This window comes from Struthio camelus, chromosome 17 (genome assembly GCF_040807025.1).
Source record: "Struthio camelus isolate bStrCam1 chromosome 17, bStrCam1.hap1, whole genome shotgun sequence".
NCBI lineage: Eukaryota > Metazoa > Chordata > Aves > Struthioniformes > Struthionidae > Struthio > Struthio camelus.
In genome coordinates this window covers 8,364,366-8,387,477 of record NC_090958.1, presented here as the reverse complement: position 1 = coordinate 8,387,477, position 23,112 = coordinate 8,364,366, and the positions used below count along the sequence as shown (strand labels likewise).

General features: G+C 41.6%; 2 protein-coding genes across 12 annotated transcripts in view; one reads left to right on the top strand and one right to left on the bottom strand.

Moving 5' to 3' along the window:
- Window positions 1–4,289, top strand: part of PRR14L (proline rich 14 like) — a 22,394-nt gene extending 18,105 nt beyond the window's left edge. Inside the window, exons 9-10 of one of the 3 annotated variants that reach the window (XR_011135150.1) lie at window positions 579–2,908; window positions 3,214–4,289. Coding sequence is in view for 1 of the 3 variants with exons in the window: in XM_068911374.1 (XP_068767475.1) it covers window positions 579–855 (277 nt within the window). In the remaining 2 variants the exon portion in view is untranslated. Of the gene's footprint in view, window positions 1–578 lie in introns of all 3 variants that reach the window. The other 2 variants (XR_011135149.1, XM_068911374.1) reach the window with 2 other exon arrangements.
- LOC104152194 (serotransferrin-2) lies at window positions 3,118–23,112 on the bottom strand. Of its 9 annotated transcripts, none has more exons than XM_068911400.1 (19): window positions 22,947–23,098; window positions 21,116–21,190; window positions 19,509–19,646; window positions 17,414–17,577; window positions 16,208–16,307; window positions 15,485–15,661; window positions 14,849–15,011; window positions 14,689–14,753; window positions 13,875–14,032; window positions 12,623–12,809; window positions 12,304–12,452; window positions 11,992–12,082; window positions 11,595–11,663; window positions 11,116–11,298; window positions 10,011–10,167; window positions 9,140–9,222; window positions 7,714–7,898; window positions 7,120–7,306; window positions 3,118–6,324 (listed from the first exon to the last, which is right to left on the bottom strand). In XM_068911400.1, the coding sequence occupies exons 3-19, from the start codon at window positions 19,558–19,560 to the stop codon at window positions 6,275–6,277; spliced, it is 2,220 nt and encodes a 739-aa protein (XP_068767501.1). In that variant the 5' UTR covers window positions 19,561–19,646; window positions 21,116–21,190; window positions 22,947–23,098; the 3' UTR covers window positions 3,118–6,274. The 9 variants fall into 9 exon arrangements, with proteins under 9 accessions (XP_068767501.1, XP_068767496.1, XP_068767500.1 ...); XM_068911395.1 differs by having other exon boundaries at window positions 12,274–12,452; window positions 22,947–23,078; XM_068911399.1 differs by lacking the exon at window positions 21,116–21,190 and having other exon boundaries at window positions 22,947–23,112.

Sequence of the window (23,112 nt, the reverse complement as noted above, 5' to 3'; positions counted from 1 at the left end):
AAAAATTAATTCAAGGGAATTAGTATTTGAATAGAAAGCAGTGAAGCAGAACATGAACTAAGAATTTTCAGTTGTTTAGGTTTGTGTATTTTTTTCATCTACTCATTCATTCCAGTGTCCATCCAAATATTTTTATTTATGTCCACTTTTTATAAATTCAAAGGCAACTAAATATTCTAAAAATCACAAAAGTAACTGCCTGCAATGAAGTATATATTGCATGAGTATCAAGATTGCTACTTGATTTTACTTTTTGATATATATAATGTTTAAAAGAAAAGTCCAGGTACAAATGTTTCTTCTATACTAAATATATACAATTGAAATGTACTGAAATATGGACACAAAGAGATTCAACCCAAATGTCTATACACTACTAAGAAATTATCTAGTTAGGAGTATAAACGTGCAGTTGTTGGAAGTGTGAGCTGTAGATAAACATGCATGAGAAGGGCTGTAAAAATGTAAAAGTTAGAAGTGTGTTTACCTGGCTTATGAAGTCCATCCATCTCCCTGTCCCTGCAAGGTTGTTAACTGCTTCTTGAGTATTCTTGAGTTCTATTCTTTGCTTTTACCAGGAGTCTGGAAACGATCTTTGAAGAGCCCAAGGAGAAAAATGGATCCTTGATCTCTGTCAGCCAGCAGAAGAGGAAGCGGATTCTGGAGTTTCAGGACTTCACTGTCCCCCGGAAGAGGAAGGCACGAAGTAAAATCAAAGTAGCGGGTAGCTTCACCCGAGCAAAAAAAGCTGCGCTACAGGGTGCAGAGTTAGATGCCCTTCTGATTCAGAAGCTAATGGACCTTGAAGCCTTTTTTGCAAAGGAGGCTGAACGCGAGCAGGCCTCTAGCAGCTGAGAGAGGCATTCAGCTGAAAATGGCTCAGTCATCTCCCTTTATGTTTTAGTGTCTACCCACTTCTTCATACCTTACTCTACCATTCAGTTCTAATAGCTGACGATCAGTTACTGGCTGTGGACCTCTTTAAGGTGCTATTTTTTTTAATGCTACGAGAGGGATTCTCTGAAGTCCCTATGTGAGTGTAACACAGCCCCACATGATTCACTGTTCCTTGCCCAACCTCTGGAAATTATGGCTAATGTTAAATTATGTTTAAACACCTCTTGAGGGTAGAGTAGGAGTATAAAGGAGGAAGTAGTGCACCTTCAGTGATGCTAGGACTCTATACTCCGGAACATTTGCACATTTGAGTCTGCTGTTGTTACTGTAGAGGCTATCTTGAACAACCTGACAGAAGAGAGAGGGTGCTTGGCAATGATGAATTCTAGTAAACGCACTCTTGATATACCACTAACTTTTTAATAATTAAAAGTAGCAGTCTGACTTTGCTTTCAATTGTTTCCTCCTTCTGTTTACTTAGAAGGTTTCTTCTAAGTTTCTGTGCCCTTCCTGGCTTCAGGCAGCAGAAGCCTCACATAACTAGATTTTAAATAACTTGCACTTTGTATGTGTTTCTTCAGTTGCTGCATGAGGACGCCTTTTAATGTGATGCATCTCCCCTTCCCCCCCCCAAAAAAAAACCCCAAAACACGTATTTTGAGAAAAAATGGTGCCCAGTGCTAATTTCTCTCAAATAGTAGAGTGAATTTTTACCTAGTTTGCTGGTGCTTTACACCTCTTCTCCAGAGGCAAAGGTAAGTAGCCCAGAAGGATGTTAAGCTGCAGGACGCTTAATTAGAGGTTTTTATTTAGCTGAGCTGCTGTTTGCAGCACAATCTTTGAGCATCATTTTTAAGTGATTTTAATTCCAATAAAAATATCAACTTGATTTTAATGCCAACAACAAAATAGATTTGTTCCATCTTGGGGGGTGGGGAGGGGAGGGTATTCTTGTTGTTTTTTTATCATTTTAGGTTTACAATTTGTATAGCTCATAATTAGATATTCTCTGTACAGCTCTATTGTATATAATAGCTAGTGTTGTACAAAGAGCCTCCTAGCATGTGGAAAGTATTTTTTTCATTATGTAAGGCCATTTGTCATTATCTGCTGCAGCACTGGGCAATTTCTTGGCCATACCTTTCTGAGGGAAGAGTGCTCCCTTCTGGGATAATTTCTGTTAAACTTACTTGAAGCAGAATGCAAAATGAACGCTAGCTGCAGTTCAGTTAATTTCTGTCCTTTAGTGCCTATACAAGTTATTCAGGCAAAGCTTAGTGGGGTGGCTGTCATTGCTGGGTTGCTCAAATATTCCATTATTTCTTTCACTTTTCACTTGAAACTTGCACTTTCGTATATACCTATCCCTATAATGGAATTTCTGTTTACCTTCAAAACGAGCATGTGAACCAAACATCTAGTGGTTGGGTATTCTGAAGTCCCAATGAATGCAGGACTGAAAATACCATCATTATCTTCTGTTGCTCTGCCAGTTCTGTTATACCTAACAGAAAACACAAAACTAACAAGCAGTCTGCTGAATTCCAGAGCTTTGAAAGTAGGGAAACGGAAGAGGAATATAACACTGTGTGTGCCTGAGTCTTGAAAGAAATGTATTCTGGATTTTTTTTCTCCCAGCTAATGCGCTGGGATTCCTAGAAGTTTACATTCTTGTTCTGGAGGTTAATTATCTTTAATCAGGAAGACTGAAGAAATGAGAGAAGTACAGACATGCAGTGGTAGTGTTTGGATTTGAGGGGATAAAATAACAAGGCAGGCAAACTTTGAGCATACTGACGTACTATTTCAGCTGCCAGGTCTGGTTAACCTATTTGGGCTGCTGTATAATATTTGATCCTCTTTATTTTTCAGGGATTTCTTTTTATAACAATAAATAGTCATGCTTGGGGGGCTTGAGGTCAACTGCTTTTTAAAAAAAATATATTTGAAATTTTCCCTCTATCTGTTTATTAGCCCAAATATCAACTGGCTGGAAGCTGCAGCAAGAGTGGTATGTATAGCTAATGTTTTTATGGTGTAAAATGGGATTGTAACACAGCTTTCTTTCATTGTCTATTAATATGGGAAGCTTCTAGTGCTGTGACAGAACTGAGCTATAACCTCACTGCAGCTTTTAACAAAACAAGGGTATGGGTGGGGAGGGAAGAAACTTGGGTCCAAGCAGAGTGCAGTCCTCTAGTGTGCTTGAAAAGATAGAACTTCTTGGGTTTTTCCTTTGGGGTTTTTTTTGTCTGCTTCCTTGTTCTGTCATGTTTCTGGTTGCTTTGAAGTAATGCTTCTTAGCTCTCTTAACAGCTACAGCAGAGAGAGCAGAACAAAGAAAATACTCAATAATTGGAGGAGTTCAAGAAATGTTGCAATTGCCTGACACGTCCCAGACCTTAGAGTTGTGGAAACCCAAATATACAGCATTGTTCTGTTTTGTTTTAGTATTTGTATGATAGAGATGTAAGCTAACCAAGACAAAGCATCTTGTTCTTCCTCCCTGCCTCTCCAGCATACAGATGTTAATCATGCTTGTGCACATCTTCTTTTTTCATTTCCCACCTCTGATTCTATTTACCGCACTTGTGGAACAGCTTTGTTCCATTTGTGGCTGGAGCCTCTACACTGGGAATGATGACAGTGCAAAACCTATGTATTTGCAGCTCTGAGCTGCTTCTGTCACAGATCATCCCAGGCAAAATGTATAGAGGATGCATCTTTTGGGGTCTTGCATCCTTCCCTAGCGAAGGATACGTACACTTGCCTTTTCACAGAATAAACCCACTTCTGTGTGGATTCTTTTGCACCATCATGGAAAAAAAGACATCGCGCACATTGTTCACAGAACGATGACTAGAGCAGCTTGAGGAAAAACGGCAAAGCTTTTGCTAGGTACTGTCTCTTGGCAGTCAGCTTTGCAGAGCCAGCAGCTTTTTGATAGGTTTGCTGATTGTGGGAGAGAGAAGGATCATTTTTCTAAAGCTCTTGCTTTCACCATCCTACAACTGGAGTGGCAAAGGCTACTTAATGTATGTGACAGGGTTTGCCTGACTGTCCTTGGGGCTATGTATGTTTGAGTGCAGATGCTTGCTGGATACAATTTTCTGCAAGCTGTTCTCATCTATTGTATTTGATTTGAGTTGGACCTTTGGTATATTATGTGTCAGGTGCGCTCCTAGAATGTGGATGATAAATGCGTGGATTAAAAGTCTATATGATGCTATCATGTTAACCAATAGCTCAGTGGGAATTTGTACACCTGTGCCGTTAGCCTCCATCATGCTCTTGGCATTTGATTTCTGTTCAGTCGTGTGAATCTAAAGTTTCACTGTTTCTTTTGTGTGTGTTTTTAATTTATGGAAATAAATTTTTCTGAGAAAATGTTAGTTTTTCTAAAGCCTTTAGGTCTGTATCAGAAACTACGAATGGTATGTCTGTCTCACTAATTGGGGGGAGGGATCAAATCTGTGAAGAGGTCCATTGACACCATTAACTAATGGGGTGGGCTGTTGGTGAATCATGCAGCTGTGATTTGTCTTTAGCCTTATAGTCGTAGAAGAAGAAACAGACCCTGGGGGATTTTAAGCATAATTCTAACTGCTGCTCATAGTGTTGAGACAGCATTTATCTCTTAAGGTAGGAGGGTAGTAGCATTCAGACAGCATAACTCCTGCTGAGTTCAGCACCAAGAGATGCACAGCTGAAGCAGGCCAGTGATTCATGTACTACAAGTCTGTGTAAGCCATCAAACTGATGCTTTTAAACCAAAACTGAAGCACAGGAACATCAAAAAGAGTTGTAAGCTTTTCAAGCTTCTGTAATGTCCATGCTAGAAAGCAATCCCTTTAACCTCTAAAATCTTACATATAACCTAGCTTTTCAATGTACAGCATATTCAGCTGCATGCTGCTCTCAGGAAAATGAAGTTGGCATATGAACTTTCTCACTCTGATCTCATAAGCCTCTTTGATTGAAGTGTGGTGTTACATGGGTCCCACAGATGGCGTGTAAGCTCCAATAAAGAAAGGGAGGGAGCACCTCAAAGGCCTAAGCTAGCACCCTGCTGTTCCCCAACTGCTTCAAGGCTACAGTTTGCGGGCTGCAACAGCATATTGCAACCCAATATTTTTGATTATTGCTGCCTACAAAACTTTGATTTTTTTTTTCCTTGTGTTATATGGCAGATAACATGGCTCCTACAATTTCTATTTGCTTTTTGTGCAGTGCAGCTGGCCTATCTTCACTACTTGCATCTTATTCATTGCTACCTAAGATGAATACAACTGCAGTAGAGGTAGCAACGGTTGGAGGGTTCTGGGTAAAGGACTTTTTGATTAAAAATATATTTATATCTTGTGTAGTTCAGGCAAGCGTAGGAGCAGAAGGTTGAAAATGGAAATGAGCCCTGCCCGTGAGTAGCACCCGCTCTAATTCTACATCCACTAGCTCTGTATAATGTTTCCAACTTAAAGTTCAGGCAAAACAAATACATGATACACTTTGTGCCAAAGGCTTCCTGTCATGTTCAAGCAGTTCCCACCTATAAAGAGAATGTTCAGTTTAACTGATACTTCTAAAGTGTCAAAATATGAATTATCCTATAAAGTAACAGCTGATGTTTTCGACACACAGGAATATCTATTGCTATCCTTCGCCTTAAGGTTGTAAGAATCCAGTTCTGCTGGACTGATGCTATTAGATGCCTTAATACATGAATTTGTGAAAGAAAAATGCATTGACTTACTAGTATAAATTCTTGGTTAAACAAAGCAACTACGTTATTCCCAGATAAAAGCAGACAAGGCTATTGATACTGATAGCAATTACATAGGCAACCTATAGTATACGTTTGTATTCAGCATGGACTATCTAGCTGCAACAAAAATCACATATATAAAAGGATAATGCTACAGCAACCAAAGTGACAGCGATTTGTTTTTATAAGACCTAATAGGAAAGCAAGGAAAATTGCTATCCACTAACCTGTGCGACTCATGGTAGTCCACATTTTAGTCCACAGCATTTGCCCTGCTTGTCCCACAGAAATGCTGAGATCTCAGTAGCTGTTCAGAATAGTTGATCCTACTTCCATGCGTGGGTTATGCAGATTGGAGCCTGGCATTGCGGGGAGCGGCACAGGCCAAACAAGACAGTGATGACAAGAGCCTTATTATATGACCATAAACATGAAAATTGCCTTTATAGATATAGATATATATGTATGTATGAGAAAGAAGATAAGAGTATTCAGCATAAATTTCTAGAGGTGACTATTTCCTCGCTGAGTGCTCTGGATAGGTCGGACTTGCATCTTTCCTTGTTTTCAGCATCAGTAATGGTGTATGTGCCTTGTAAAGCCTCTGTATAGCTGTCAGTTCAATGAGGATGCACAGATATCCTGTCTGCAAAAGTCTAAGATACCTACAAATCAGTAAGAAAGCATATAGTGCTGTCAGCTTTAACAATGACAAACTTTTTGGATATTAATTACTATTCAAACTATTCCAATATTTTTCACTAAAGCAGAACAGAGGTAAAATTCCCCAATTGAGTTTCAGTTCTTTAACAACTTCAAGACTGACTCATAGAACTCCTTGGACATCTAACTTACTTTGTAATCTTCATTTACTTCAGTATAGATTTTCAGATGTCAAAACAACTTGACCCTGGCTCTTTTTACATAGGCAGTTTTAGTGATAGGTAAATGCATACTCGATACAGCTTTCAGTGGAGAATAACAAATAACCTCTTAAGTTTATAAAGATTTTGATCTCGAGTTCTTTGATGTCCTCTTTTTAAAGAGAAAATTAACCTTGAAATAAGTTAATTCAAGAATTAAATATAAAATTGCTTATCTTTTTCCCAAGATTGGTATACCCAAATAAACTTTAGAATTCATCTTTGGAATTGAAGGAACAAATTTCAGAGTGGGAATAAAACAGTTAGTTAACTATTGTTACTCCAATTAACTCTTATTTGCTTTAACATTAATCTATTATTCTGTCCCTGGAATGCTCTAATATCAGTGCTTATGGATAGAAATTGCAAGAGGCTCTGTAGGAACTCCAAACGCTGTACTGCTTAGAAAATAGTTACTAACAGGATTCTGCAGAAGATACTTCTCCATTCAGTCTAAATGAAGGGCCAATAAGCTGTGCATAGAAGGCTTCCTGCTTTGCATTTTTCTCTAACTCAAAATGAAGAACTTGACTTTACCTGCAGGTGTACATTTAAACACTGATTCTGCCAGATGAAAGAAAGACGCTCCAAGGAGTTCCTGATAGCTCCTATGACTTGCATGAACAAGGTACTGAGTAGCATCTTTGAAAAGCAGATCACTTTCACCATACTTCTGAGACTGAAATAGATGGAATTCGGAGTCCGGCTTGGTTCCCACAGATTCCTAAACAGAAAAGAAAATTGAGGAAGTTTCACAGCTTGGAATATAAATAGCAAGGTTAAATGGGTGAACCCTCACTATTGTAGCAGGATCTAGCAGAAAAAAAAAAAGGTACTGCTTTCATCTAGCACTGCCCTTATTTACACAAAAAGATTCTTTCAAGTTTGGCATCTGAGTCTTATTTCTCAGTAAAAGCATGATCACTTCAGAGCAGCAGCTGGGGCCAAAATTCACCTTTAGAGACCCCAAATAATTACCTTCTCAATCTCTTACACACATTATTTCTTTAATATTGGACCTGAAGGTACTTTTTGTATTTAGTATATAAAGCTTTTGATCTTAAAAGGGTTTTCCGAAGTTGTACATAACAAGTGATAACATGCTAGCTTTTACCCCATCATTTGCCTTACCTGGGATTTCACTAGGAAGTCATAGATTTTGGTGATAGTGACTGGTCGAGTCATGACTGTGCTGGGGGGAATGGGGCCAAGGTTACACCCTGCCCATTCCGTAACTGCAGCACGCGTTCCATCCAGACACAACAGCTCAAAGTCACTAGGGGTATAACCTTTTGCCCAACCAGAGCTGTCCAGATCTGCAAAGAAGATGAAGTGAAAGCAGATCCTTTTGAAAAACAAAAGCTAGCAATAGCATGAATCTCATGCAAAGTTTTAACTAGTGAGAGGAAAAAGTTTAGCGAATGTGTTCAAAAAGTGCAGCATACCCAGACAGTCTTTTGTTGGGAATGGAGCTGGTGACCTTATCTATCTATTAAGCAGGAAACTTACCTATCTATGCACCTATCTATCTTAACTAAAAACTAGAGTCACAGCAAGGCATACAAACAGGTTATTATGCCTCATCTTCATCTGTAATAAGATCACTTCTGAAAACAACATAAATCGGCCTGTGTGCTCTGTTTCCCTACACAAACTGCTCATTGTTGCATGGATTTTTGTGGGCTTCCACTTCCTTATACCTCTACTGGATTTTAGAGAGTCTCCTCTCTTAGAACAGTCTCTCCCAGCTACTGAAATGGCCTAAATTGAAATTGCACCATGTGCTTTATCAGGCTGAATAAAATGGGGTTTCCCTTCCTCCTCACCTCTATGAAAAGGGTAATGCATTTTGGCTGTTGTTAGGAGTAGGCAAAGTAATCAAGAGATTGAGGGGATTTAAGCTGCTGTAACCAAAGCCATTTTCATCCACAAAATCCAATTGCTAGACCATTGCAAATTGGAAGCAAAACCTTTCACCGTACAGTAACAATGTTTTTTGTTATGTATTATTGTTGGGTTTTTTTAGGAACTGTGAAAGGCAAAACAGTTTGCAGTGATTTTGCCTATTAAGTTATCTGGAATGTTTAGTCCACAGCTGCCTGTGAAACAACATGAGGTAATTGCAGTGTCATGATGAAGGCATAGAACATCTCTCAGTACAAATAGCCATTTTCATTCTTGAGACTTTTTGATTAAAAACAAAGGTTACATGCACCATAACTACTTATGAGAAAAGGTTGATGGGAAGAGTCTCTTGCTTTTTAAAACATTGAGCTTTCCAAACACCAGCACAGTTTCCAAGGATGCTTTCCACCCCCTTGATTTTTGTACTCAGTGATTCTTCCTCTTTCCTCTCTAAAAAGGAACAGTATCTGAATCTTGAGCTTTACTAGAACACATACATGCAGGAAGGTTCTTGCAATTTTCCAGTCACAAACAGCTTTTTGAACCTACATGAAACCTGTGAAAGCTGATCCCTAGGAGTCATGGTCATTGCGTAGGAAAAAACTGCCACTAATGAACATTCTCAAGGGAAGAAAGAATAGCTGCATCTCACTCTCTATGTTCCGGAGTAGGTTAGAGTGTTCCAGGAAAGCTACGTCTCCAAAGCTTCTTCCACTGGGATTGCCAACGAGGCACCTAGAGTAGAAAAAAAACCAAGAAGTTAGAGACAGCCATTACAAGATGCCTGAGGCTCGAACAGTCATCTAAAGCTAAAACAGGAGTAATTGGTAGTATCCCCTTCATGTGAAGTTACTTGGTTGTTATATGAAACAAATTAGTGATGTCAGTGCAGTCGATAGTGTTCACGTTGTTGATTACAAACAATTATATGCCTTCTTACTGGCAATATAAACTAATTGACTGGGCACAGAGACAAGACAGTCCCTTTCATCCTTAAAGCAGCTCCCAAAGCAAAGTTCTGGCACAGGGTCTGCACACCCCACCCTGTGCCCAGGAAAGAACGTTTCATTCAACTAAATAAATGCATTATAGATATTCTTAGAGTGCTTTCATGTTTAAAATTCTTCTCTGCCTCTGTCTCCAACTCTTTCATACTTTTTATTTTAAATATCTCCAGTCAATCTAATCACCTCCTCTACCCTACACTGCTTCTTACCACATCACCTCTTCTCTCTGACCTTCTGAGCATTTTTCATCCCTTGTCTTAAATGGGCCAGTACTACTACTCCAAGCCTAATATGTTTGGAAGCGTTGTCTTGCTCTGGAAATGGTTTAATGACTGCTTTAAATTACCAACCAGTGGCACATCCTATAGCAACTGCAACTGAAACAGAACACATACTAGCAAAAATTAATATAGACACCAGCTTAAAAATCCTCCAGAGAAAATGATCAGCAAAATAATAAGCCAATTCTGGCTATTGTTCTTAAGTTGCATTTCTGACTCAGACAAAAAGGCTTACCTGAGTGCTCCCATATTGCCATAGTAACGCTCGTTGTGATTGGCAGCACATCTGCTAGATGTTCTACCCACTTCCACCTCGCTGTCTCCAATGCACACCTTGCACAGGTTCCCATCTGCTCCCGGCATGCAGCCCTTCCAAAAGTAGTTCTGATAAGCTGAGCAGAGAAAAATGAGGTGAGACTAGAGCAAGGTATTCCAAAGCCTCTTCATGCAAAAAGAGAGGAAGGGAATTCCATTTTAAGAGTTAGTGAGAAGAGGCCTAAACAGTGTGAGGAATCACATGTACTCAGGTAAGAGGAGGAGTTGCTTCAACGCCTGAGCACCTGTACCCTCTGAGACTGCAATCATCATTTTCTGGCCAAATTAGTGATGAATTCTTTCTCGGGTGAGGGAAAATGGCAAAATAATAGAACTAAGCACCTTAGAAAAGCAAGACAGGCTATGGGGGAAGTGATTTTAACCAGATCATACAGTAGGTGGCAACATCCCTATTCACAGCTTTACTCATGCAAGTGTTAATTAGCAGCATGGAAGATAGCACTTTTTTCCCATAACTTGAGGGACAGAGATGGGACACTATCTTCCTGCAGGTTTTGGGCACCCTCGCTGATATTCAAAGTAGAGCACAAGACATCAAGATTAAGACGTAAGGCCACAGGTTAAAAGCACAAGGGGAAGAAGAGTTTCTATTACGACTGTATTTGATACTACTAAAATATTATGAGATAAACCCAGCCCATCATTTCTGCGTCCATAACATACACCTGTTAGAGCTAGTTATTGAGGTTATTTAATCAAAGCACAGAGAGGGAGAGGGCTACTTGTTTCTGTTACTATCCTTCCACTACGCATGTGGAGATATTTATGCTGTATTATTTATGGTGTATCTAGATGCTAAGGAACATCACATGTGGTCTAAGAGAAATCTGGTACTGAAGTGAGAGTTTAACTCAAGAACACAGCAGAGCAAAGACAAATATCTTCAGTGACATGTAAGACTGAAGTTCTTCTCTGCCCTCATGGCCCCATCTCCATTTTACTCCCAAATCTCAGGCTTCGGATGTCAATGGTCTAGTTGACAGATAACACAAAGCAGTCCTTACCAGAGTCAATGTTACAGTTCTCAGTACTGTTCTCCAGAGCTCCCACTGTGTATCTGGAAAGAAGTAACCATCCTCCGGGACTATACAGATGGCTGTGGCAGGACCGCCTTCCCCCAAGGTTGTGGATGTTAATCTGTTTGACATTCTTCTTAGCTAGGGCTACAGCATAGACAGGTGACAGCGCTGTGAAACAATGACAATAACCAGTTATACCAAGGCAATGAAGTATCCCAGGCAGGTAGAGCCTCCCTCTTCCCTCCCTCATCCTCCATCATGATATCTTCAGTTACAGTAGAGGATCTGCATTCTTTGCTCAGCCACGAAGCTCTAGTCCTAGCAGCCCTGCATTCTATGTAAAGTTCCCGTTGAACACACAGCAATTACTTCTCCAAACCAACATGCAAATATATGCAAACATATATCCTAGAGGCAGCCTCAGGAGAATCTAAACCTTTTTCTTCTCAAAGATCTCCTTTTACCTTTGCGTCTAAGATGAATTTGTTTCCACGTTTCCTCTGTGCTCTCAGCAGCTGGGGCACATCCATCCCCTGGAGAGAGGAGACAACCTTAAGGATCTTGCAACAACTGCTGTCATTCCTATTACGTTGTAGCACCCCACCAGAAACCTTTATAACTTTGCTGTCCTTCTCTTGAACTACATCAGCATCTTTAGTCCCCTTTATAGAAGGAGATAAAATAAACAACCAGGCCAAATGCTAGAGCCAGTTAGTGGAAGAGCTGGGAAGAATACTTGGATGACAATTCCCACTTCCCTGCTTCAGTCACTAAACATTGCACACTATGGCATTACAATCATATTTTTTATGGGGTTTTCTTGATTCCCTCCCTTCTTCCTAAGGTTACATGAGAACTTACCGTAACATTCTGCAGCTACAGGCACCAATCCACACTTCCCTGCAATGTAGATATGCGTTGCATCCAGGGTGACTGCATCAGCCTCACTACTCTGCCAACAGCATTATAGAAAATAACACAAACAGGACTTACAGAAGTTGCTGTAACCAAGGAACTGTTATTTCCCCACTGACTGCGAATTCCCTGCACAAATTCCCTCTCGTTCCCGCTAGAACGTTTAGTGTACAAGTTGTTTCTCCCCTTGTTCAGATCAGACAAGGACAGATGCTAGCCCAGCCTTACCTTGTCATCTGACCACAGGGAGCCTCCTACCTTGATCATTTCAATGCAATGGGTCATGGAGGTTGCCTGGACACAAACCAATGGGTCAGATTTGATGCTCAGTGCCCAGTCCTCACATTTGCGAAGCTCAGCATTGCTGATGCAGCACCAGCGCACAACACTGTTGTCCAAAGAGCTCCCTGCACCAGAGGGAAAGAGCATAATGAGATCATGTCTGTCCATGCACCAATCTGTTCTTCATTAAGAGCATGTCTGGATTTATTCACTCATACTTAGCAGGGAGGGATAACACGGAGAGAGAACTTTTTCCTCCCTTTTCTTAGCTATGGTCCTCAGGGAGGCTTCTCACCTTCATGGCCTAGTCCCTTGAGGAGAGCTACGTAATCCAGACCAAGGACATAGGCAATCTCTAGCTGCTCCTCGAGAAGCTGCAGATGCTGGGTGGCATCCTGGAACAGCAGGTTCTTTCCCCCATAGGGTGCTGAAGTGAAGAGTTCAAACCTGGCCCTTTCCTTTCCTTTTCGCCCAAAGAGGTGCTAGGACAAGAACAACACTTTAAATTTCAACAAATCTGCACATCCTTTCTGTGACAGGCAGTCTCATCATCCCATCCCTCTGTACAAGTGTTTTGTAACAAAGCGCTCAGGGTTCTAACGTCCATTACATTAGGACAAAGCCCACAGGTACTAAAGTGGACGGTCCCAACCCTAAAAGCATGATAAGACCTGAGATTCACTTTTTTGAGGAACGGGTGCTTTGTCTTTCCCATCTCATTAATTGCAATTTACTGGGCTGTGCTCAATGTCTCGTGCCGTGGAAGAGCAACTCAGGGAGTGCGGCTGAGCGGGAAATTTTTGTGATGGAGACCAGTGCAGGATAGGTATGCAAAATAGCCTGTGCTTTATGGTGAGAAAGCATAAGGTAGCTTGTCCAGCTTACTGTATCAGAAGAGAAGAATGCGCCGAGAAGTGTACTGGGAACATTGCTGCATGGCCACTGCTATGTATGGGGGGGAGCACAGCTAAGATGCACGTTAATAAGCGGGCTGACAAAGGTATCTGAAGATCCCTCGATAAAGAAGAGATTTTTTTCACTCCTGCTATCTGCCAGAGTCCACACAACAGCACAAGATGTGCTCACTGGCTTTATTATTCACTGAGTGTCAGACTATTTTAAAGACAGAATGGCTTCATAAATTCTTTAACTGTTATGTGTTTCATGTTCAGCTCCAAATACATTCCTGGATGTCAAAGTAGCAGATGCTATTTATAAGCTGAGAGAGACAGAGGAACAAAGGTGAATCCTGAAGCTATAAGTCTCCCTCAGCTATGTAAAAATTCACCAAAGTTCCAGGGTGGGATGGATGTCATTAGCCATTTTCCAGTTTGGGTGTTGTTATGGCATCTTCCCATCCTCTACTTATTTATTCCCCACCTTCTAGAGAAGAACACTTGAGAGAGGAGTAAAACTCTCCTGCAGAAGCCAGTGCATGATCCTCCCCCAAAACAACCAATTTTTAGTGCTTTGTCCACAGTAACTATAAATTTATTCAGAGAGAAGGCTCTATATCCAGAGATATAGACCTGATAATATCCACTCACTTGGATCATAGTAAGAAATTTGTTGGTGATCTTCTGGAAGTTGTGGCGGGTGATGATGCCACGGCCAGGCCCCTGACCCAAGTTACAGGTGCTGTATTCACTCAGCTCAGCTGTGGTTCCATCAGGACATAAGAGCTCATATTCATCTTGTTCTGTCTCTAAAACAACAGGACACTCATGAAATCCGTGAAGACAGACATGACTTGGCAGCAGTCCACAGAGATAGAAGGTAAGATGTTTTCCAGAGGAGCTTCCTCAAGGCGTATGCAAGCAGCACAGGGTGCCCAGCACACTTGGAAAAGTTTCTCTTTGATATGCTCTTCCCTTACCAAAGAGAGGGACCCCAGCTACAGTTACTCCTAAATATTCTTTAGGCTATACTCATGTAAACATGCGTATTTAAAAATACTCACCTGCAACTACCCCTGACAACCTTCAAAAATATGGATACAGAGCTTGGTTGGGTTAAAAAGAATAGGCATATGAAAACTGTCCATTCCAGCAGCACATACTCTGAACTTTAAAAGGAATACTAACAGTCAGGCAATATAAGCATTGACAGCTGCTTCAGAGGCTTTAGGCTAAAGGAATTGCCTGCATGAAAATGTCTGGCTACTCCCATTACAAGAATCTCCTACGATTAATCATTTTTTAACTACTCTTTCCTTTTCTGTTTCCTTCTGATTTGCATGGAGAGCTGAGAAATACCACTGAACTGCTTGCAGGGACTGAGTTTTCCTTGGACGTCCCCGAAACTCCAACGCAGGAAAGAGCACTGCTAAAGGCTAAACAGAATCTGAGTTTTTAGCATTACCTGTGGCATTCATTATTGTTAGATGATCTAAAAAGGCAACATCTGCCACTCCATTCTTCAAGCACCTGCAGCAAGACAAATGCCATCCTATTAGCACATTACCTGGCTTTTCCCCTCACCAATTCTTTTTCCCACTCACTGCAAGTGGCACAGAGCTCACCTGAAGGCTCCTTCAGAGTCATAGAAGGGTTCATTGCTGCTAGTCTCACAGAAGTGGTTCTTGTCTCTGACATAGGATTTTTGTCCTTGGCAGAGAGCACAGAGTCGAGGAGCAGCAACACCAATCCCAGGGATGCAACTTGCATTGAAATACTCACTGATTACTGCAGACATAAGGGAAAAAATGGTCAAATGGGAAAAATGGAAGAAAGAAAAGGGGCTGAACCTATCATGTGTGTAATTAATACTTATGCTGCTTAAAAAAAAAAAAACATTTAATTTTCAGCATGTGACTTCATTGTCTAAATGTCAAACTTGAAACATTCTCTGTAAATAGAGAGGTCCAATTCTGCTTAGGTTAAAACCATCTTTTGGTTGGCTAGATGTTACAAAGCTTTGTTCCCTGTTGCACACAGAACACACAGATTTCCTTTTGCTTTTGGTAACAATGCTGCTCCAAGAGATCACTGGAAAAGCCCTGAAGAGAACTAAGAGCCAATATCAAAGACACTCCAAGAGGATATCTCATCCACAAAGCCCTTCAATTTCCATATAGCTCAGTTCATGCTGTATCTGCCTCCACTTCACTCACTTTCGCTGAGGGCAGAGACACAGCCCTATGACTCTTATCACCCACCTTGGCTCAGAGGTTGTGCCTCATCCCAAGAGAGGTCATTTCTAGCCAGGAGAAAGCCAAGCGGAATATTCCAGCCTGATGTCCACCTGGCTGCATTGTGGCAGCTGCGCACACCTCTTAGCCTCTGGATGTTCAAAGTTCCTCGTCTGGCAACGGCCACAGAAAATACACAACTTCCTGTGATTGATAGGACAAAATATATAACAGAAATAACTACATTCAAATTCCGCAGCTTCCATCTGATCACAGGAGTTAAAGTACCTCTCTGAACATGGCTAAGGAAAAAAAAAATTCTTAAGCATATGAAATATAGGAATTCATAGCAGAGAAAATCATAATGTACTGGCTATGTAGCATCTTGCCAAATGAAGCAATGCAAGCAATTTGCAAAGCAAAAAACATACACATTTCGTGGAAGAGGTTTACAAAATCATCAAGCTCCATCCATTCAAAGCCAGTGCAAAATGGAATGAAGAGGAATCTTACCATTACAAGATGTTCCACTATGTATTCTTGTCTCTTTGGGGTGAGGAGGAGAGAATACTCATAACAGAACTCATAACAGAAGCTAATCTCTTAAAGAAACACTAGAAAGCATTCACTTACTTTCAGAAAGAGCACAGTGTAAGAACTGACATAGCTGGAAAAAAAAAAAACTTCACTGCACATCAATTCATTAGCCAAATCAGAAGTGTAACTTACTCTTCTGCTTTATGAACCTACCTTTCTCATAGATCTCCTTTGCCACCGCTGTTAAGCCATATAGCTTTACAGCAGAGTAAACATCTCCAGCATCCAAGGAGGCAGCATCTGCTTTATTCACCTTAAAAACAACAGCAAAACCCCCAGAACCAGTGTGGTTCCAAGGAAACAATCAATCAGAGCTGCTTCAAGACCAGAGTTTCTTCCTGAGAAGTAGTAACCAGTGACTTTTACGAGCATCTGCTTTGTTTTTAATTGAATCCCCGTCACTGAGCACAGCAACATGTCGGCAATGAAACATGAGTTACCCCAACAAAATACCTGGTCTTTCCCAGTAATATCTTTCCACCTCTTCTTTGATCCTTAAATTCCTAATATACAATTCTGACATCACTGAAGAAAAAAGGCAACCCTTCTTAAATTTGTCCTGGCTATAATCTTTCCATACTCATACAGATAACAGAACTGAAGCCTAATAACAAGGAACACAGGACCGAATAAAAACATGAACTAAATTATTCCCTGAACCAATGAGAAAGGTTTTCTTTGTTTTGTTTTCCAGGCCAGATTTGGATACCGTTGGCAACTGGGATGGAATGAGCATAGAAACTGAAATCCTCTATCCCAATAAAGTTTTAAGTATATTAGTGGAACTATTCTATAGCAAATGCTTGTCTTCTTTTTCACCACATAGATTTTTTCAAAGCATGTAGCATTATGAACATGTCTTTTCAGAACTGACATAGAGTTTACACCTGCAAGCCCCTGATGTCTAATTTTACCCAAATTAAAGAGTTTTACCTGGGAAAAAAAGGGTTTTGTCTTTTACTTCAGGAAAGATTGACAAGGGGTTAAAAATTGCACAGAAGAAAAGGAAGAGAAAGCATTAATTATAGTTGGAGTAGGACTGAAATCCACAAGCAAGGGGAATGCTCTGAGAATGTTTTCATTTATTCTTCTGGTTTTGTTCATTTACTTCCAAGCAGCTTTCTACTTATTTCCTGGAGAAGGCAAGGATATCAGCTGGGGTAAAATGGCGCATCTATTATAGGAAAGCTCATGGCCAATTTGAACTCTTGCCTCTCAAGCTACCATGTACTTCGTCACAGGAGAGATACCATCATTTCAGTAGCTTTTAATTCTCCTGTGGATTCTGTTTACCAGGTTCTTCTCCTACAGAAGAGGATTCGGACTCAAAATAAGTTTTGAAAATCTCTGCAGACTCACCCTGATTTTATCAATGCAGTCATATGTGTTGTGAGCTCTGATGCAAGAAATCCTGGTAAAGGAATTGATAGTAGCAAGTGGCAGCACCGCCGTAAGGGCTTTGGACAGTTCAGCACATTTCCTCTGTTCTAGGTCAGATAGCGTGCACCATCGGAATTTCTTCCCTGCAGGATCAAAAAAAGTAAAGGTTTGTAGGACTCAGCCCAACTTTTGTTTTGCAACAAAACTCAAGTTAAGACCTTGTGGAAAGGGAAAGTTATTTTATGTTATTTAACTTCATAAGTAAGTTGTTTCTGCTCACTCACACTCTTGTATCCACATACAGGCATTAAGACATGCCCAAGCAGTCTGGCCAGGATCACTTTTGTGCAACATGGAGGACAAAGAACATTTGCTGTTGAGTCTTTGCTATGTCTCTTTGTCTCCTCTTGACTAGCAACAATAAACCAGTTTTTAGATAGGTCTTGCAATACCTATCAAGACCATAACAATTATTATGGCATGATCTTCTGCCTCAGAATCTTGCTTACTTCATCTTCCATTAATCTAAGGCAAGGTTGCTATCCAAAATGAAGAAACAAAGGCAAGGACATCTTTATGGCTACAGTGTGTCTTCCTGCTGGGATAAAAGGAAGAGGAAGGGCACCTACAGCGTGGGGTAACCTTGTTACCATCTTCCTGTTATCAGATTGCAGGCTTTCTGCTGACAAACCATCTGTGATGTGGCTTTATCAGAGCACAAACCTTCTGCTCTTGATGTAAACAATACATTCCTCAGGGTTTACCAGTTTTATTGCTGTCGGGTTATCAACACAGGCCATTCTTTTAACCTTTGCTCTACTGTTTCCTCTGGTGCTTTCACATACACATACTCCCATTCCTAATTCATCCATACCAATCTCAATATTTCTGCTACAAAGTTCTAGGATTCAGCACTCAGTCTGCAACTGAAGGTAAAACGTTGAGGGAGGATGTTGATAGAGATTCAGATTGCTTTACCTATGTTGAATTCAGTTTTGCAGCAGAGGACTGTTATTTTTTAAATAGACCAATGTATTGGACCAATGTTCCAAGTGCCATGTGTTCCACAGCAATGAGCTCCATGCTTTGTTAAAACAGTATTTCCTGTCTATTTTCATTCCAGAGCAAGACTACCTGATTTTAAACAATAGGACACACATCAAAGCTCCAAAGTCAGAAATCCTGTGCTCCCAGGGGAAGTGTGAAAATTTTAAGTTGGAAGAAATTCAGTTATATACTACTTACATAATAGAATGAACCAAATCCCTCAATCCAGGAGGTTAGGATCTGGGACTATTTGGAATTATGATGGCAATTCAGTAATTTGGGCTTAGGACATGGTTTAAAACCAGAAATAAGTGTTTCCTCAGCAACAGAAAGTAACTTCCTGGACTTCTGTCAACATAGAGAGGTTTATCTTTCTTGACAACAGCCACCATGAAAGACAGAAACCAGGGACAATTTGGCTACTGACTATAGAAAATCCTGTATTACGTTGAACTGGATAGTGAATAAACATTAATAAAAAAAACCCCACAATGCATACGAAAAAGCTGCAACATCTTTAACATTGTCTTTTCCAGATGTGTAAGTATTTGGCTCTCTAATAATCTCTTAATGGTAAAAAGTTTGCCTGGAATAAGTAAGTTGAACGTTAAAACGTTAAAGTTCTTATTACTTTGAGCGAAATGTCAGACATAAGTACTCCACTTGTTTTGACCTTAATTCAGAGAGATTCTGAAAAGAACCCGTTGTGATTTTAGAGGGGAGTAGCTTAAAATAAACTTATTAACTTTGTCAATGCTAAAGAGTACGCAGTTCTCAGCTACTCAGAGGAAACAAGCCTTCACTGAATTGCGAAGGAACTTTTGTATTAATCTGCTTCAAGACTAACAAGGTCACCATCTGCCAATGATCAAACAGAAAAAACACAGGCAAATGGGAATCACAGGCACTGTCCTAGCTGCAACTATTTTGCACAGAAGAAAACAAAACCAAAGCATATATTTGAGTTTATACCCTGGTAACCCACCTGGAGGTCACCTTTCTCTTTCCCTCTCTGCATCAGTCTTACCTGAAGACAGCAAAGTGAAGATGATTAGGTCAATTACGATCACTATCTTCATGATTACAGCAGCCCAGCAAGGATCCACTCTCTACCCTGACGTCCTGCCTTCTCATACCAGGAATTCCACAGCGATGACCAAAGCTTCTGGAAGACAACACAAGGGGGTTAGACATCAACAAGGATAAAACAAGACTAAAAAACAAAAACAAAAAACTGTCAGAGGATGGTGCATCTTTGTATGCAACGGAGGAAGGCACAGTCTTCTAGTCCTAAACACAGATGGAAAACATCAGCGCATTTTCTGCTCTATTATGAGCACACATCTGTCTGAAGCTAGGTTTTATCCTGATAATCTGCAATAGAGAGCATAATCTACTATTGTGCTTAACTTCCCCAGCAGTCTAAAGTTTACGCTTGAACTTCTGGCTCCACCACACAGTCCCTCAAACAGTTCAGCAACTACCTCTTCTATTATTCAGGAAGAAGTCAAAGTTTGAATTTCAAGTCAATCTGCCACTGAACCTTGATCACTGAGGTGACAAGTGTACACATTCCATACTACTCAATGTAAAATAAAGTTCACCCACTAATGAGAGAAATAAGGATGGAGATAGATCCTGTATTGGAAAAAAAAAAAAGGGGGGGGGAGTATGAGGACTTTCCATGAAAAAAAGGAAGAAACATTACGTCTCTGCTTTTGAAATAAATTGTGCTTCTCCTCTTTCAGCAGACACCAATATGCCTTTGGGAGACAGAAAAGAGTTATGCTTGTCTTACAAAAAGTGTATCTAAAGACAAGTGAATTGTCCAAATTACTGAATGTCTCTCTCTAGAGAATATTGAAGGGTTCTTCTTAATTTAAATTTCTAACTGATAATGGTTCATCTACTGAATAACTTTAAACAAAAAGTAATCCTATGCCTCCCTAAGAATTCGGAACAGAACTGTGACTTTGTTAACTTTCTTGACGCTCTTCATTCCATTCTGGCACAACAGTCTCATCCAAACTGGTTTATTTCCCTGTTTCCTAACACTTTACCTAGAGTATTACCTCTTAATTGCTCTAAAGCAGCCATGATTAACATCATTAATTCCATAGCACACAGAAGAAAAAATATATATTTAAGTAGAAGTGTGCATAGAGAATTGATCTGCTGATGTGTAAAGTTCGCTAATATGCTTTTATCTTCTTTCCTGTTCAGGAAAGAATTGACTACTCCCAGTATCCTGGAGAAAGAAGGTCTATTTCATAACTTGGTCCTCCTTCTCCATCCTATGGATTTTCTTAGTACTTTCTCTGCTTCATGTGTTTTTGCCATGTTGCCTTATGTACTCTTCCCTAATGTTCTTGTTCCCCACTTGCTTCTTCTGCATTCACTTCCATGGATTCCTTTGCTTACCTTTGCTGTTTCAGAAGTTCCCTCTCTAGATACCCTACAGCATTCATTGAGGTGTTATCTTTTCCACTAGTCAGGTCACAGAATGAGACATATTTCTTACTCCTTGGTATTTTCCCTGAATAAACTTTCCCAACTCCTAAGATCTCTGTTTTCTCATTTGCTAAGAGAACATCTGACATCTGTGTCATTATCCCACCCTTTGCCTTGGCTCACCTGTACAGGTCTAGCTGGGTTCGACATCATTTGGCAATTATATTTTATTCCTTAGTGACTGCGGTCCATACAGTCCTTTGATATAATATATTATTAGATGTTAACATAAAGAAAAAAATCACAAGAGAACAAAACATATACTAAAAGTGACTCAAAAATAGTTAAAGGTCCACCTATTTACTTAGAATTCCAGTAAGAAAGGTTAGATCAGGCCAGATCACTAATCAGTGAAGGCAATGTTAATTAAAATATACTATAAATATGCGCCCTTCATTTAACTACATCTTAACCTCTGAATCACTCCTGAGCCACCTCTTGGGAAACTTGTCTGTCAGGCCCACCTGCAGGGCGCAGTTAGACATCAAAGCTCATGGTCTTGCAAAGCTTGCGGCAAGGCATCTAACAGGACCAACTCCCACCTTCTTCATGGTTGTGCTTCCTGCAATCCTATTATTATGCTAGCTCAGGATGTACATACATCCCAACAAGTTGGTTAGCTAATACTACTATTATTATGTGAGGGCTGAGTTTGGATCTCTGTTTAAAATTTAAATAATTAAAAATAAAAGGCTTTTAGGTATATGCTTAAGATACTGGAAATGCAAGCAGCAAGCTTTGGCTACTTAAACAGATATTCTGCTGCTACTTGTTGCTGGTTGATGCGGGGGAAAAAAAAAGGCAGAGTGACATAAACATGTGGTAGATTTCACAGAGTCTTGGTCAGGAAAACAAACATTAATCACAGATGTAATGATACAGGCCAATGAGAGGAAAACGTGCTAAAGCATTGAGGATGCAGAAACACAGTAGCAGCGCTCTGGAATTCTTTTCCACTGACGCACCCTAAAAAACCACCCCTCCACCTCCGTCAGAAAATGACAATTAGCTACTTCCAGTAATGATGCACCTATGAGGGTGGGACACAAATCACCTTTACATAACCCCCTGTGCTGTTAGGATACAGGTAAAGGACTCCGAAGCAGGCCCAGCCGGTAGGGTGCTGCCAGGCCCAGCGTTGCCTCATAGCAGGAACAGCCTGACGTCCCCAGGACTCCCCGGCCACTGTGGGGAACTCACCTGCCCCACATCCTCAACAGCAGCCCTGGGGGAGCCCAGCCCCATCGCCTGCATCCACACACCCCCGTGGAGCAGTCTTGTCCTCAGCCCACACGCCCCGTGGGTAATGGCCTTGTCCCCACACCTCGGCCCCTCTCTGAGGTGGCCTCGGCCCCACACCTCGGCCCCTCTCTGAGGCAGCCTCGGCCCCACACCACGGCCCCTCTCTGGGATGGCCTTGTCCCCACACCTCAGCCCCTCTCTGAGGCGGCCTCGGCCCCACACCACGGCCCCTCTCTGGGATGGCCTTGTCCCCACACCTCAGCCCCTCTCTGAGGCGGCCTCGGCCCCACACCACGGCCCCTCTCTGGGATGGCCTTGTCCCCACACCTCAGCCCCTCTCTGAGGCGGCCTCGGCCCCACACCACGGCCCCTCTCTGGGATGGCCTTGTCCCCACACCTCAGCCCCTCTCTGAGGCGGCCTCGGCCCCACACCATGGCCCCTCTCTGGGATGGCCTTGTCCCCACACCACGGCCCCTCTCTGGGATGGCCTTGTCCCCACACCTCGGTCCCTCTCTGAGGCAGCCTCGGCCCCACACCTCAGCCCCTCTCTGGGATGGCCTTGTCCCCACACCTCGGTCCCTCTCTGAGGCAGCCTCAGCCCCACACCTCAGCCCCTCTCTGGGATGGCTTTGTCCCCACACCTCGGTCCCTCTCTGGGGTGGCCTTGTCCCCTCACCTCGGCCCCTCTCTGAGGTGGCCTCGGCCCCTCACCTCAGCCCCTCTCTGAGGTGGCCTCGGCCCCCCACCTCGGCCCCTCAGGGAACAGCCTTGTACCCAAGTCTCCACATCAGACCACGGGGAGCCGCCCCGTCCCCTGCTCATACAATATGTCCGCTTGGGGAGAGCCCTCTCCACACACCATCCCCACCCCCCGCTC